Here is a 15,273-nt window from a genome sequence, read left to right on the forward strand (position 1 = left end):
TCCTGCGGTTTTAAAGCTGCGTCGCGTGGCCACATCTGCGATTATCATCTCACATGCTCGGCTGTCCGTTTGAAACTCTGAACTCAACAGTGACACAATAGTTGATTGTACTCCGAAAGTTCCTTTTTGTCAACGGGATAGATCTTCTATAGCATTATTCTAGGTTGGAGTGCACAGAGGGAGCTGCGTCGGGCTTAATGCCCATTTCTGTCTACCCAATATTATTTAAGTATCAAAAGAGAGCGGTTCATGGAGAAATTTAGATTTCTGTTGAACTATCTCGGCGATGTTGCTAGAATACTCAAAGATGACTCATTTTCGCTTTTCTGGACGAAAACACTGAGATTTATGCTCCGTATTTCCTGTTATTCCAAAACAGCTCATGATGCTGTTAATCTTACAAAGCTCCCAGAGCTGCTGGAGGAGAAACAGGCCCACAGCATAACAGATAGAGCACCTGGTGCTTTTCTACACATTCATCCAGGTTAGCATGAAAACAGCATCTTTAAAATAAGCCTACTTATTTTGGTTGCTATGGATATTCTAAGATGCCACTCTTTGCTTGAGTGATCTTTAGAGATTTGTTTTTATTTTTTTTGTATCTTGCTCAGCATCCTCATTATGTGAGTGTAAATCTTGGTCTTTGTAAAGCCCATAGGATTCGTTGGCATGCTATGTTAATGCAGTTTTTTTCTTTATAATGCTCTTAATTTAAATGTGAATTTTTCTACATTTGTTAATTATGATACTGCAATAATGGCTTTATTTTTTATTTTTTTCTCACATCTTCCAGAGGTACCAATAGATGTGGCTGACGCAAACAAATGCCTTCAAATATTAGCTGCACTTTAGACCCAAATATTAGCTACCATAGGTTTTAATAATCATGAATGCATCACATTTGTATATATTTTCAAATTGTAAGCCACTATTTTTGTATTAGCTACATTTTTACACAAAATAATCTGTTACTATTTCCATTGTGCCTGAAACGTTGGTGTTTCTAACTTTGCTTTTTTTTTTGAAAGAATTGTGGAAATTGGTTCAAGTTTCGTCGCATTTGTATGAGAGCATTTTTTGTTTTCAAATTTTAAATTATTTTTCTAAAATAAAAATTTTATGAACAAAAATGTCCGCGTGCTCCGTTTTCAAAGTTCAACTTAAGAAACGGACTAATTTATAACAGTCTGTTTATTAAACAAGGTAAAGATACAAAGCTTTTTTTTTTTTTTTCTATTTTCCTTTTTTTTTTTTTTAAACATTGATAACCTTAGTTAAACTCCTCAGTCTTGGGTGTGCATATTTAGTCGTCTAGAAACCGTATATGAAACCACAATGCAAGACAGGAAAAAAAGTGTAATAAATCTACTGAATATCTTTTTTCATAGAGAACATGGGTTAAACAGTTATACAGATTACAGCTCAAGAACTCCATGCGGAATAAAACAAAAAGAACAAAACAAGAATAAAATGCTTACACGACTGAATACTGTCGAACACAATACAGAGTAATGGATCTGGGATGATAAACAGTTAAGGCTTACATGTATAGAACTGATATAAAAGATGAATATTAATAACATACAGGTAGACTAAAATAATTACAGTAAATTCATATTGAACTTTTCCAAATTCCAAACAGAACATATCGATGGAAACCAAAAAGTAGGTACTATATGAGTAACATGTTTTACAGTACAGGAACATGTACATTTTTCCATTATCTCAAAAAAATAAAAAGATTGAGAGAGTTAGAGAGAGTACGTTGAAGAGGCAGGGTCTGTTGTTGGCGTAAATGTCCGTTTTTCAGGCCAGTGGCTTGAGTAATAGGTTCTTATTCTTTTTGAAAACATACTATATACTGTATATGTATTTTACATTATTCTCAGTTCCTTCTCCGAGCTAACGACGAGCCGCAGCACCGTTATCTTCTGAAGCGCCCTGAAGAATACAGGGAACCCTACGAGTACCGTTCGGAGGTTACAGTAAAAATACAACAAACAATACTGTGTACAGTAAAAATAATACTAGAGAAAGAGAGAGCGAGGAGGAAAAAGCTGAGGATTTACCTCGGCACACACTCGCAATCCTACCGAGTAGGACGTATTACTGCAGTTTCTTCAAGATGAGTAAAGCTTATTTTAAAGAGAACTAAAAAAAAAAAAAAAAGGGGCGGGGGTCGACTAGGTGAGAGTAGCTGTACATTAACTTCACATTTTGGTCCAGTGGTTGGATTTAAAATTACCCACTTCAAAAAAAAACAAAAAAGAAAAAACTATTTCAGCTGGAATTTGAGCTGATTTAAAAAAAAATATTTACTTAAGTTCTGACAAACGTGTCAAAACCTTATAAAAAAGGAATCGTCAAGCCTTCATAAACTGTTTAAGATTGGCTTCCTCTTCAGTTCTCAAAGGTCAAGTATGGCACTGATCACTTGCACGAGCATAAAAATAGAGTGTGTCAGTGATTGTGTGTGTGTGTGGTGTGGAAAAGGGATGCGGGAAATGGGTACACAAATGCGACATTTCCAAAAGGTGCCTTTAATTTGAAAAAAATTCAAATACGGTTGTCACAGAATTTGAGAGCGCTAAAACAAGAAAAATATATTCCATTTAATGTTGCTCCACTTCTGCCAATAACTCCACCTCCTAATACAATCATTTGAATTGTCATCGACCGATTGCCTGTCATCAGGTTTGGATGGCCGTGGACTTGTGCAGAAAAAAAAAAATGAAGAGAGCAGCACAGAGAACTGTCATTTGTCTGTACTCCTAGCTGCCAGAAGTAATGCCCCCCTTTTTTTTTTTTTTTGGCATTTTCCCTCCAACTTGATTAAAACAGTTTGAGCCAAAACCACAGTGCCAAAAAGTGCTTTAAGATCATCTTTGGATGTTTTCCAAATACACCCAGTAAATATCCCCCCCCCCCCCACATACATCCTCTCTCAATACTTTAAAAAGGCCAAGTTTTGAAAACCCATTTTATGGAAAAGGGGGGGGACAAAATAATCTAAACTGAAGGGGGTAAAAAAAAAAAAAGTATCTAAAATATATTTAACAGGCCGATGCGTCCAACGGTTTACATGATGCTTACCAAAGTGCTTACTGAATCTGACCCAAGACATTCTTTGCCGCTCGGACCGCCAGATCAACGTCAAGCTGTACTGTTACATTCACGAAACAACGCTGTGCTCTTATTTGATTTGATTTGTTTATATATATATATTAATTTTTTTTTTTTACCGCCAGACAGCCCAGGTGGAGACGGATGGAGGCAGTCCGTTTACTGAATCTTAACACCGAATGCTTGTGTCAGCTGTCACAACGCTAATGTAAGCCTTATGTAGGTGAACGTGGGGTGCAGGGCCTCCGGACGTCCGGCCCGACCCAGACCGAGAAATCCTGCTGGTGGACGCCCGCCGAGCTCAGATGAGGGAGATCCGGATGGGGATGCTGGGGGACTCGGTCCTCTGCGGCGATTGGTGGCTCACTAGGTGCTCCACGACTGTGTGTTTGGACATGTGCTTCATAAGGTAGGTCTCCTAGAAAAGGTTGGAAAGCACACACATTTATTTTGGAGTTGGATTCGAATCATTCCTCGCGAGACCTGCAGGTGAGCAACACGAAGCAAACCCAAAAGGTGGAGCGTTTCTGTTAGACGTCATCAAAGACTTTCATCTGCTGACTCCAGCTGTGCGGAGACGTTTTCACATGACAGGTGTTGTTCGAATTCAATCAGATTTGACATTCAAATTCAGCCCCAAACAGTCAAAATTGAGACAATACTTCTTTACGGATTTACTCTTATGTTGTTCTTTGAATGTAAATGCAACATCTTACCAGACTTACCTGACCATGTACTTCCAGTATTTATTTCCTCTTAACAAGCCTCTAAAAATTAATTAATGGATATAGACTTTTTATAATGAAAGTTTTTCTTTAATTTCTCCTGATATTATCCTATATGTAAGGCATAATGTCACAAACTAACACTGTAGGTGAGGTTTTTTGGTCAAAGGAATTCAGAATAAGTACTTTTTTGATATGTTGGAAGTCAGCAGTTTTAAAACTAAAATCTAAGTAGAATTTCTATTTCTAGTAACCTATAGCTCTAATAAACTCCAGGTCTGTAGAGTTTTTCATCTGTCTGCTGTGACGTTTGGTCACCCAGTGTATGTTTACATAGATTTCTTTGCAAGCTTATCATGTTTATCCTTTATCAAAGCCACTGCTCCATAACTGTCTTAATGTGAAACCACAATTTAGCCTTCAGTGATATCATAGGAAGTGTAAAACTGCTATTTGAGTCCAAAACTCTGAACAGAATCTACACCAAAGCAGATTTTCTGCTGTCTGTGTGGTTGTTTTTTTTTTACCTCAGCTATTTGGCCAACAACCCACCCACTTTAGCTGACATTTAAATCTTTGGACCAGCCATTGTAGCCAAGTCATTGTTCCCGTTGTGTAATACAGCTCTCATTCTAAGTGAAAAGGACTACTTGGAAGATCCCTGAGCTCCAAAATGCCACTTCCTCCCCGCTCGTTTGAGCAAACGTTAGCGCACTCCGGATTGTTAGCTATCACAAACAGGAAACGTGACTTCTCTTTGTCAGAGGAAGGCAGAACATCATCAAATGTCACAATCTTATCAGCAATAAGCTATAAACAGTCTTTGTAAACACGCATTCTGGGGAAAGAAAGAACTGTGGCTCTTTTTTCTCTCTCCTTTTTTCTACTCACTGAGGTGTATGCCCGGCCGCACATGCTGCAGCAGTAGGCCTTAGCGTTTTTGATGGCGTGCGCCGACAAGTGGATCTGCAACGATGCGGAGTCTGAGTAGGCACGGTAGCAGTTGGGACATTTGTACGGCTTGTCTTTATTGTGCTGCCTCTGGTGAGACTGTAGGGTGGAGGAGAGACAAGGAGAAAGGTTGCTAAGCAGTCCACTTCAAACGTCCAAGTGTGCAGAGGGAATGAATGCGTTACAATTTGTCGGCCAGCTGTCGCAACCGTGGAGAGCGTCGGGGGGAGAAACCACATCAGCCATAAAAAGTCCAAACATTATTTTTTTTATTTTTGACTGAATGATTTTTAGGAACTCTGGATTGTACATCAGTTCTTCATTTAGAAATGTTTCACATATGAATGCCAGCAGAACTCACGGTGCAGTCGGGTGATTGTGAGCTGGTCAGGTTCCAAAATGATCAATGAGTTGGACCAAACCCCAAGTTGTACGGGGCAAACAAATTATTCCTGATATTATAATTTATATCATCTCTCCAAATAAGGTAAAAAGTAAGAAAGTTTTAAAACGTTTTTCTTCTAACACTGTTACATTTTTTTCTTGTCATCCAGAGTTGGACAATGTTCAAGTCAAATTAAACACTCTTAACGACTCCTGCTTTTAGCATAATTAGCTTCTTCAGAATAATAACACCTCTAACGTGTGATACTACAGTGACCCCGCTCTGTTCAAGGTGTGAACCTGTTAGGATAATTAAAGACTCACCTGAAGGTTAGACAGCTGAGTAAAAGCTTTTTCACATCCAGGATGAGCACATTTGTAAGGCCGATCGCCAGTATGGATTCTGGAACAAATTGAATACAAAACATTGTAAAGATGGAAATAGCAGCAGCTAAGCCATCAGAGAGATTCCTAAACCAAGTCCATGCAGGCCTGTTTTAGTAGCTTCCCTACTTCCATATTTCAAATATCAGTCACTGCAAAAGGGGTATGTTAATAAACAACCCCTAAACAGAAAATGAAAATGTGTCTAAACAGGTCAAAGTGAATTTGCAACAGAGTTTCCTCTGTAGAACCCAAATTTCTCATTTTGTGTAAGGGTTACAAACATAAATGTGATCTAAAAACAGATTGAGCCGCATTTTGTTTTTGCGAAACACCAAATCAAAATCCACTCACCGGTATTCCTGAGGTTATTACTGTGGACCGTTCTGGGTTCTACTTTCTAAATATGGCGTGCGCAAAAAACAGGACCTGAAACTGGCATGTGTCACTTTAAACGCAGATTGTGATCTACGAAGGCAAAATGGACGGGAGAATGTGCTGGTCCCCTCACGCAATCTCTGATCCACACGTACCCTTGTTTTGGAAGTACTTCAGGAAGTAACACGTTTTCAGGGATCTCAGCGATTTCCTGGCCTGTGATGATGACCACTGTGATGTTTTAGACTCTCTAGAGGATTGGTCCTGGTTCTAAGTGCTGAACTGGGTCCAGTATCTAACATGTAAGTCTATGCGGTAATAAGTTCAAGTTTTATTTTATTCATGTATGTCTTAAGTTTAAATCAGAAATGTATTAAACATGAAAGTATTGAATTTACAGAAACCCTGCAAATGCTATGAAAAAGTATTCCTAAAACATCGATCTCTTCCGAGATCCGTCTCTAGTCTAAAGTCGTGAGGCTTGATGCGACTGATTTTCCTGCGTTAAGCTTATCAGCTTCACAAAAGTTATACAAAAACCTTATTATTGTTAAATCTGATAAAACATTGGGGTGCTGTGGTGGAGCAGGGGTACAGCACAACCTCCTCGACGCTGAGGTCACAGGTTCGATTCCCTGGCCTTTTCATGCATGTCTTTCCCCCTTCTCCTACTTCTGTCTAGCTACTCTCGAATAAGACATTTCTACATATGAGGCCTGCTGGGTCCGTCCAGCCTATCACCACCCGATGCTTGTGTACACAGTGATATGAACCTGGTGTGCTGCTGCAGGTGCGACAGCTGGCGGAACGAGTTCTCGCAGTAGGAGCAGTGGTAGGGTTTGATCCCGAGGTGGATGCGCAGGTGCTGGGAAAGGTAGGAGGCGTTGGCGAATGTCTTGGAGCAGTGGGGACACTTGTGTGGCTTGGCCTCTGTGTGGGACTTGGAATGAATCTGCATCTCTGACTTGGTTAAGAAGGTGAGCGGGCAGACTTTGCATCTTGACGACAGAAAGATTGAAAAGAGAAGGAAATAGAGGCATGAAAAAACTGTAAACCACCAAAAGAATGCTTATAAGCCTGTAAATAAGAGATGTATAGTAACTCTAAATGCCTAACCTGTAGGTTTTGCCCTCTTTAGGTGCCACAGTGACGCAGCCTTGGTCCGCCAGGATGGGGTAGGGCACCACCAGAAGAGGCCCAGATGTGTTTTCCGCTTTTATCTTCTTTCTCCCCCGAGGTGCCTTGGGTGGGGGGCCCAGGAGTCCGGCCAGTCCGCCCTTCATGTGGTCCATGCCGGGACCGCTCGCCAGTCCGGAGATGATGTTCACAGAAGGAGCCCCGCCCATTCGGTTCTGGCTGCTCGAGGTCGGAGTGGTGGGGGTCAGGGCCTCCGAGGTGCTGTGGTTGTCGGGTCGAGATGAGGGAGCCAGGCCTGGGGGAGGGCGAGAACCAGAGCTGAAATCAAGCTGCTCCGTCTCGGGCGCGTTGTTGTCGGGATGGGCGTACCTGAACGATGGTTGACCCGGCCCGATTGCTCAGGTGAGCTGTCTCATGTGCCAGTCCTCCCATAATCCTTTGGCTTTTACCGATGACTTGTCATCCAGATTTCCATCTTAGAGTTGAGAGATAGTGCAACAGCATTAGTCGGCCAGTTTTTACTCTCAACCTGCAAAACTGCTAGTTTTGTTCTATAATGAAAAAGAACCAGAATTAGAAAGTTGGATCCATTGAAAAGTTCTACTACTAACTGCAACAACCATACAGTGCCTTAGGAAAGTATTCACACCCCACGACTTATACATAACATATTTAATGGAAAACAAATGCAAACCACTCTTAAAGTTTTTTTTCTTTTTCTGAAGTATTTTTAGAACTATATGTTAGAACTATATGTCTCAATAAATGACCAGTATGTTTGCTAGGCACCAGAATTTATATATATATATATATATATACTGCATATATATATATATATTTTTAAAGATTTTTATTTAAACTTCAGATGAGGCAAACAACGAAAGTGAAAACTACCTGGACCAGAGCTGGAGGCGGGTCGAGCGTGCAGAGTGATGTCTAGCTGCCCAGAGCCCTGCGGCTGCGAGTGGTGGGCCGGCACCTGCTGCGACTGAGATTTTGGGACCGACATGCCGTGCGGAGCGCCGCCGTCCGGCGACGAGGTGGGCACCAGCAGCGGCTGCTGGGACGGGGTGGAGGTAGGCGGCAGGTGCAGAGGTCTAATCTTCTCCGCCATCAGCTGCTCCTTGATCTTGTTAATGAGGACCAGGTTATCCAGCTGAAAGGGTTAACGGGTCATGCTCAACAGAAAACAGCCACCCTGTGTGAATGTCATTTGTAGGCCCCCCTGCCAAAAAAACCCCAAACAAGCGTAAACTAAAGAGCTTCAGTTCTACTACAGCTACTTCAGTGACCTGTGGGAGTTTCACAACCCGGGTTCTGCTTTTCAGTGAAGGCTGGAAATGACATTCACACATGGACACAAATGCGGCAATTAGGCTGGAAATGCTGCCGTTGTGACGTGTTGTGGATGGACTTACCTGGCCTGGCATGGAGGGAGGTGGTGGCCAAAAATAGGGGTTGTTAAATCGAGGCTCTGCCATCCTGAAACAAGAGACACGTAGTCATGATCAGAAGTGGTACTTGGCGAGCTGCTGAATCACCAGAATGATCACAAACACAACATGTGGGCAAAGGGGTCTGAAGCTGAACTCCAAACACGTAAAAACTACCTCACCAGCCAAAAGCGTACATGTCTTTGCTGAATGACAGTCATCGTTCTTACTTGCTTCTAATATACTGAAAAACAATTTATTATTACAGGATACTGTAATGAGAATCACAGGCCTATATTTACCCCCTTACACAGTTCATCTGTTTTGATAAATCACTACTTTTTAAAAAGCTTAGTATAATGTTGCATGCTACACCCAGATGTGATTACTGGCACAACTGTACTACCAACAAATCACTTTTAAATAGAACCCATTTGGCAACTTGAATAAAAAGCAGAAAACATCTCTAAGGAGACACGACACTCTACACTGATATTTGATCAACTTTAAAAATTTATTTTCCAAACAGGATTATTTCCTGATTGTATCAGAGCATGGGAAAACCTATAGTGTAATTTAGTATAATTGTATAATTTAGCTAAATTTGGTCCAATTTGAAGCTTTTCATAACCAAAAGTAGACACCATGCTACTCTATCTAAATTTAGATAGAGTAGCATGGTCTTCCTAACCTCTAAATTTAGAGGTTAGGAAGAGTTTAAACCAGAACAAAGATACACATTCATTTCTCACTGTTTCAGGTTAAAACACACCATACTTATTGTTGTGTTTAAGATTAGAATAATTCTATTTGCTAAATGCCAGAAAAATTACCAAAAACTTTTTTTTTTCTAGATTTTTTGTAACTTTTAAAATTCATACGTTTACATGCATTTGGTCAGTGTCAGGGATAATTATCCTTTAAACTCTATGACTTGGGTCAAACCTTTTGTGTTTCCTTTCTCAAGCTGCTCACAATAGCTTGCTGAAGTTTTGGCCCATTCCTCCTGACAGAACTGATGGAACACGTTTGCACACCGCCTCACTCACACACGTCTTTTTCAGATCTTCAAACAACTTCTGCATAGGATTGAGATCAGGGCTTTGTGATGGCTGCACCACACAAAGCCATCACAAAGCATGCAGCCAGAGTCCTTAGGTCACTTTGGCTGCATGCTCAGGGTTATTGTCCATCTGGAAGACCAACCTGCACCCAAGCTTTAACTTCCTGGCTTATGTCTGTAGATGTTGCTTCATTATTTCTACATAATGTGTTTTTTTTTTTTTTTTTGGTCATGACCGATTTAATTAAGTAGATCAGTTTCTAAAACAACAAAACAACCTGATTCTGCCGCCCACATACAGTACTTCACAGTTAGGATGTTACAGATATCCCCATTCTGTCTCCAAATGTAACGATGGTCATTATGGCCAAAATATATTAATTTTTGGGACACGGACACTGCTTCTTAAAATGGTTGGACATAATCCATAATTCTCTTCCTGATATCTTGGCCAATTTTTTTTAACTTTCCCATCCTATCAAACAAGAAGGCATCCACAGGTATGTCTTTCAAACCTGTCAGAAGCATCATCATATTCAATTCAAATTCAATTCAAAGAAACTTTATTGATCCGAAAGGGAAATGAAATAACATGGGCATTCCTTCATTATTTCAAGAGACAGTTATCTTGCAAAGGTAAACGTCTGATTTTGTAATCTCTGACATATTCTCTCATTATTTTGGCATTGAGAAAATAGAAATAAGTTTGGTGATTCTAATTGACCTGAAGCAAGAGACGTTGGTCTGATTTTTTAAAAAAAAAAGGTTTATGCGTCTCTTTAGTCAGTCACCTTTGACATTTAATCATACTTTTGCAGCAAAGTTTGCAGTCCATGTAGCAGATCATGCATGGTGCATGCGTAGCAGCAGAGCTGAGTCAAGGAACGGCTCCACAAAGATTCATTCGTTTGATTGTGAAATATGATCACCATCACCCCACATATTTCCCCTTTTGATAAATACTAATATCTTCAGAAGGTACACAGAAGTTTTAAACCACCTTCATTATGCTCACTTCTTTATACTTTGTATTTTTGTTGCACTTCTTAGTGCCTTTCTTTTCTCTCCCTTTCAGTCCAGTGCTTGCAAAAGGCCATGGCAGCATATAGAAGCCATGTGCTTAAAAATGAGGACATGGGAAACAAATGATGTCTTTATACGGGAGAAAATCCTGAAAAAATGCAGAAGTCACAGAACCTGAGAATTGGTAATCATGCAAAGAGACAGTTCTTTGGAAATCACCTAGTTGTTGCTAAAAAAAACTATTTTATGAGTCAAATTGTTATCACTGGTGTTTTTCATAGCATGAACTAAACCCAGAGCAGTGGTTCTCTAGCTTTTTATAAGGAAAGCCATCTCACAGCAGCTGGACTTTTTGTATTTGCTATGTATTGTCATATTATTTAAATAAATATAATTTAAAAAACTTTTCCCACTGCAAGTTTAAGTAAAAATTTTCAGGCTCCATGAGGTAAAAAATAAGCGGGAAGCTTCCTTCCTCGCCATTCCCCAAATTGAAAAAGAGAAAGGTTTCTTTCCAAGCATGGCCCAAAAATCCAACATGTCACCTTGCCAACATAGAGAGCTGTGCTGAAATAAATTGTTTATTTACAATACCAGGCAGTTTTTGTGTATTTAAATCTATCACATCCTTAAATAAATGTATAACCTTGTGCTCTGACTAGACATAAATTTAGTGTCTGAATAGACTTTTAGCTTGCACTTGCTAAAAGTAATTAGCCTGGTCACTGAATTCAATAACTGGTAAATCCCTTTGGTTTCTGAATCTGCAACTATTACATGGTTCAGATTAATATTCACAGAACTAGGTTCTGACTTCAGATATAAATAAAATCTAGGAACTACACTTTTGATTCGCCTAAAAGTATTGCAAAATTGGACATAGTTAGCAAACTACAAACAGCATGTTGACTGCAGGCTAGATGATAGTCCAACTATTTAGCCGGTTAAAATTAGCCCGTCAGATTCCCAGTGTCACCCAACAAAATACAGATTGCCATAAAACCACCGCACTGTCAAAACCTTTACTTGAAAATGCCAATTAAATTTAGAGAGTGTTTTATTCCTCAATTTTAGCTTTAGTTTCTACATCAAAATAACAATAAATGTTAGAAGCACCAGGGATAATACTTGCTTTCTGTTCCAAATAAAAGAAATTCAATTACACAGTTCATTTTGGTGCTAGGTTTGATGTAAATGCTGTTGCAATTTTTATTTAATATCATACATTGAGAATCTCAAGGCAGTCTGTGCCTTGCTGATACCAACACTTTCTTTGTGTTTTTCACAATCTGCAAAAAAAAAAAAAAACAGTTTGAAAGATTACACTTGAAACAGGCTTACATCTAAGTTTCCTGTTTAGAGTCAATGCTGGTTCACAGGAGCCCCTTCATGCCCTGGATGACTCACCAGTCATCCAGGGCAACAGAAAACATTCTTCTGAAAACGGTCAAGTAGAGCTTCAGAAAGCCTGATGAAATATTGCTTATAAGACCCATTTTAAAAATCACAGAGAAGTCTTGTTCATTTAACGGAACGGAAAAGAAAAGGCATGACTCAAATCTCTTGCACATTATTATTTGTGACGAGAATACAGTGCCATGTAATACGCAACTTGAACCCTTTCAAGGGCACCACATACATTGATGTATTTAACTGAGATTCCATAAGACAGACTGACACAAAGTAGTATATAATCATTAAGAAGAAGGAAGATGATAGTGTTCATAATTGTTCAGCAAAATCAAATCTGAAAATTTAAGAGTGCGTATCAATTCTTTTAACTTTTATGCCCCTGAATAAAATCTAACAGCAGCCGTTGCCTTCAGTATTAATGTAATTCATGAGAAAAAGTTTAGCTATATATATTAATTTAATCACAGTATAAATGCAGCGCTACCGCGGAGGTTCTGTTAGACAACATAAGTAAACAAAGAGTATCAAGAGGGCATTTAAACATTTTGGTTTCCATGCAAAATACAATGCATGTTAGAAAAATAACACAGTACATCACTATAGAAAAGAAGCTAGAAGCTAGCTCCTCCTGATGACACGCCGAGGAGCTTATTTGGCTTTATTGACAAGGGATACATCTAAAACATACGGGACACCAGCCATTGAGGACTGTAGTTGGACACCCATAGTTTAAACAAAATGTATCCATGTTTTGAACTGGCCTAGTCAAAGTCCCTAACTCAGTTCAACTGGGGCAAGAGTTTAAGCCCAATGTTCAGGTGCTGTCCATCTGATTTTCCATTTCACTTTCCCTTCACTTCACAGTCATACTCTGTGTTGTTCTGTATCACACAAATTACATTAAATACTTGGTTGTGACGAAACGTGAAAACGTTCAAGGAGTGTGAATATTTTTTTTATTTTTTTGCAAAGTGGTGTAAATAGATCAAGACATCAATTAGCAACATCTCACGTCTTTATCCCAGGTCTACTCAAATCAGTAACATCCCCATGAGGTCATATGGCCGGGAGGAAGACGCAGATGATGGGTATGAAAACAATATAAGTTACTTCTTTTTTTTAAGAAGTAGTACGATTTAAGCTTCAACATTCTGCGTACAAAATAAAGTAATATTTAAGCACTGTCAATCCAGTACTAAAGCGGTACAACTGTTTAGCAAACACAGGCATGTCTGAGTGTGAGTTTGGGCCTGCAGACAAAACTGCCTTTTTAAAACCACGCCGACACATTTATATTTGCTCAGCTCCAGCGTCTAAATGTCAGCTGAGAATGTGTGGACGCCTATAAAAAGACACGGAGAGCCGTAGCCGTGTAGCTTGCAGCTGTCCTCGGCCCCTTTTGTCTGAATTTGTGGGAACTACGCGTCCGTCGCTTTAAAAGCTCGGCCGAACCAAACTAAACTTTGCCTTCTTGGACTTTTCGGACATGCCGTCCTGCCCGCCCGGGGAGCAGCTCCGGACTCGGGCCGACGGAGGAGGACTGTTCACCCCCGGAACCCTCCCGCTCCTGCCCAGACATTCTCAGACAGTTTTCTTAAAACATTTCCAGACAAAAGAGAAACAAAAATGGCAGCCTTATTTTTATAAGGCGGGACGCCATATTCTGCAGACCCCAATTTTTTTTTTTTTAGGAGCCTGTACCATAATAAGGTGCTGCGGTTTTTTTTTTCCCCCCTTAAAAAAAAAGGGAGCAGGACACAAAGGTGTGTTTATCACGTCAAAGGCGTGAATGATTGTTTACGGCGAATTGCAGGTTTGAATAGCCCGGCCTCCCCACCTCTTAAAAAAACTGACACTTCCTACAACAACCATGCCCTGCGAAAAAAAAAAAAAAAAAAAAAAAAAAAAAAAAAAAACAGCACGGAAACGGACAAGCTGGACTCATCACGCCGATTCAAAGAGCACATTGATGCCGCTAAGGTGCGAATACTAAAAGCGAACAAGCCCTCCACATCCCGTAAAAACGCTTAGCCGTGTTAAGAAAATTTCACTTTTCTTTTCCCCCCCACATTCTGTAACTTTTGGGCGAATCAAAGGAGGGAAATCACATTTTGTGCACAATTGTAACGCGTCCGGGACGCGATCCTCCAACAGAGCAAACGCTTTAGCAGGGCAAAACACGCACACACACCGAAATGAGACATGCACAAATTACCTTGTGTCCTGGCTGCAGATATTGTCTTGCGAGAACAGCTATAATATAAAAGGTTGATGTTCTGTCTGCCTCCAGTCGGACCACCGCTTCCGGGTCGCTTTGTTCACTTCTGGGTGCTGCTGCAAGGCTCACACACAGCGGCTACAGAAAGGAAATCTGCTAATGTTGCTTTGGATGTTGTGTGTGTGTGTTGTTTTTTTTTTTAACCTCACAGCTCACCTTATTCATGTTTACTGTGCAGTGCTTGCCAGGTGAATAACGTTGCGATATTTTAAGGCGTATTTATCCACCACATACGCACTGCAATATCCCCGGACGCTACAACATGGAGCACTCCACTACAACAAAATGTATGGCGTGCTAAATTATGCTGCAATAAAATACGGATTTCACATTCGCAAGTGAATTTGCACAATGCCTTGAGATTAGAGAGCAGGACAGCCTAGGAGACAGTGGTGGAACTTCAACATAAACCAGAGAAAATATCACTATAGAGATTTTACTGTGCTTCTTTTATTTAGAAAAAAATAAATAAAATAGAAAAGAAATTTAAAAAAAAACAGTGCAATATTACATTTGCAAATGCAAAGTAATGTTAAGTTTCATTCGTGCTTTAAGAATAAAAAAAATAAAAAAAAATAAAACGAGAATACATTGGGGGTGGGGGAAATTACATCTGAAATTTAGAGGAGTATCTAGGCCATGCTGGATGTGGAAGATAAACAGTTTGAACAGAGATGTCCTACTAGGGGCCATTCGCAGCCCTGGGAATGGATTTGTGCTAATTACTTCGTGATTTCAGTTTTAATCATATAATGCAGTTTTACACATTTTGGCATGTTAGAAATGCAAACTGATTTGTTGTGATAAGCCGACACAATTTATTTTGAGGAGGATACATGGTTTAAAAACTATTTTCAAACTCCATTACTTTGATTCCCATGTATTAAAATCCATTCAAAATGGCCTTCAGCAGTAAACAGTTAGTGAATGGAGTCCCGTTCATTTGTAATTTAATTTTACAAAAGTCAAGTTGCTCTGTGA

At 39.8% G+C, this 15,273-nt stretch overlaps 1 protein-coding gene across 1 annotated transcript; it reads right to left on the minus strand.

Moving 5' to 3' along the window:
- Positions 1-1,338: 1,338 nt before the first annotated feature.
- On the minus strand, positions 1,339-14,737 carry znf362b (zinc finger protein 362b). Its single transcript, XM_032571925.1, is given in 10 exon segments — positions 1,339-3,541; positions 4,740-4,898; positions 5,508-5,586; positions 6,719-6,943; positions 7,062-7,377; positions 7,452-7,482; positions 7,484-7,557; positions 7,977-8,238; positions 8,501-8,564; positions 14,230-14,737. Coding segments are annotated over 9 exon segments (1,326 nt in total). The 5' UTR covers position 8,564; positions 14,230-14,737; the 3' UTR covers positions 1,339-3,424.
- Positions 14,738-15,273: the final 536 nt, after the last annotated feature.

Source organism: Xiphophorus hellerii, chromosome 1, assembly GCF_003331165.1.
Source record: "Xiphophorus hellerii strain 12219 chromosome 1, Xiphophorus_hellerii-4.1, whole genome shotgun sequence".
Taxonomy (NCBI): Eukaryota; Metazoa; Chordata; class Actinopteri; order Cyprinodontiformes; family Poeciliidae; genus Xiphophorus; species Xiphophorus hellerii.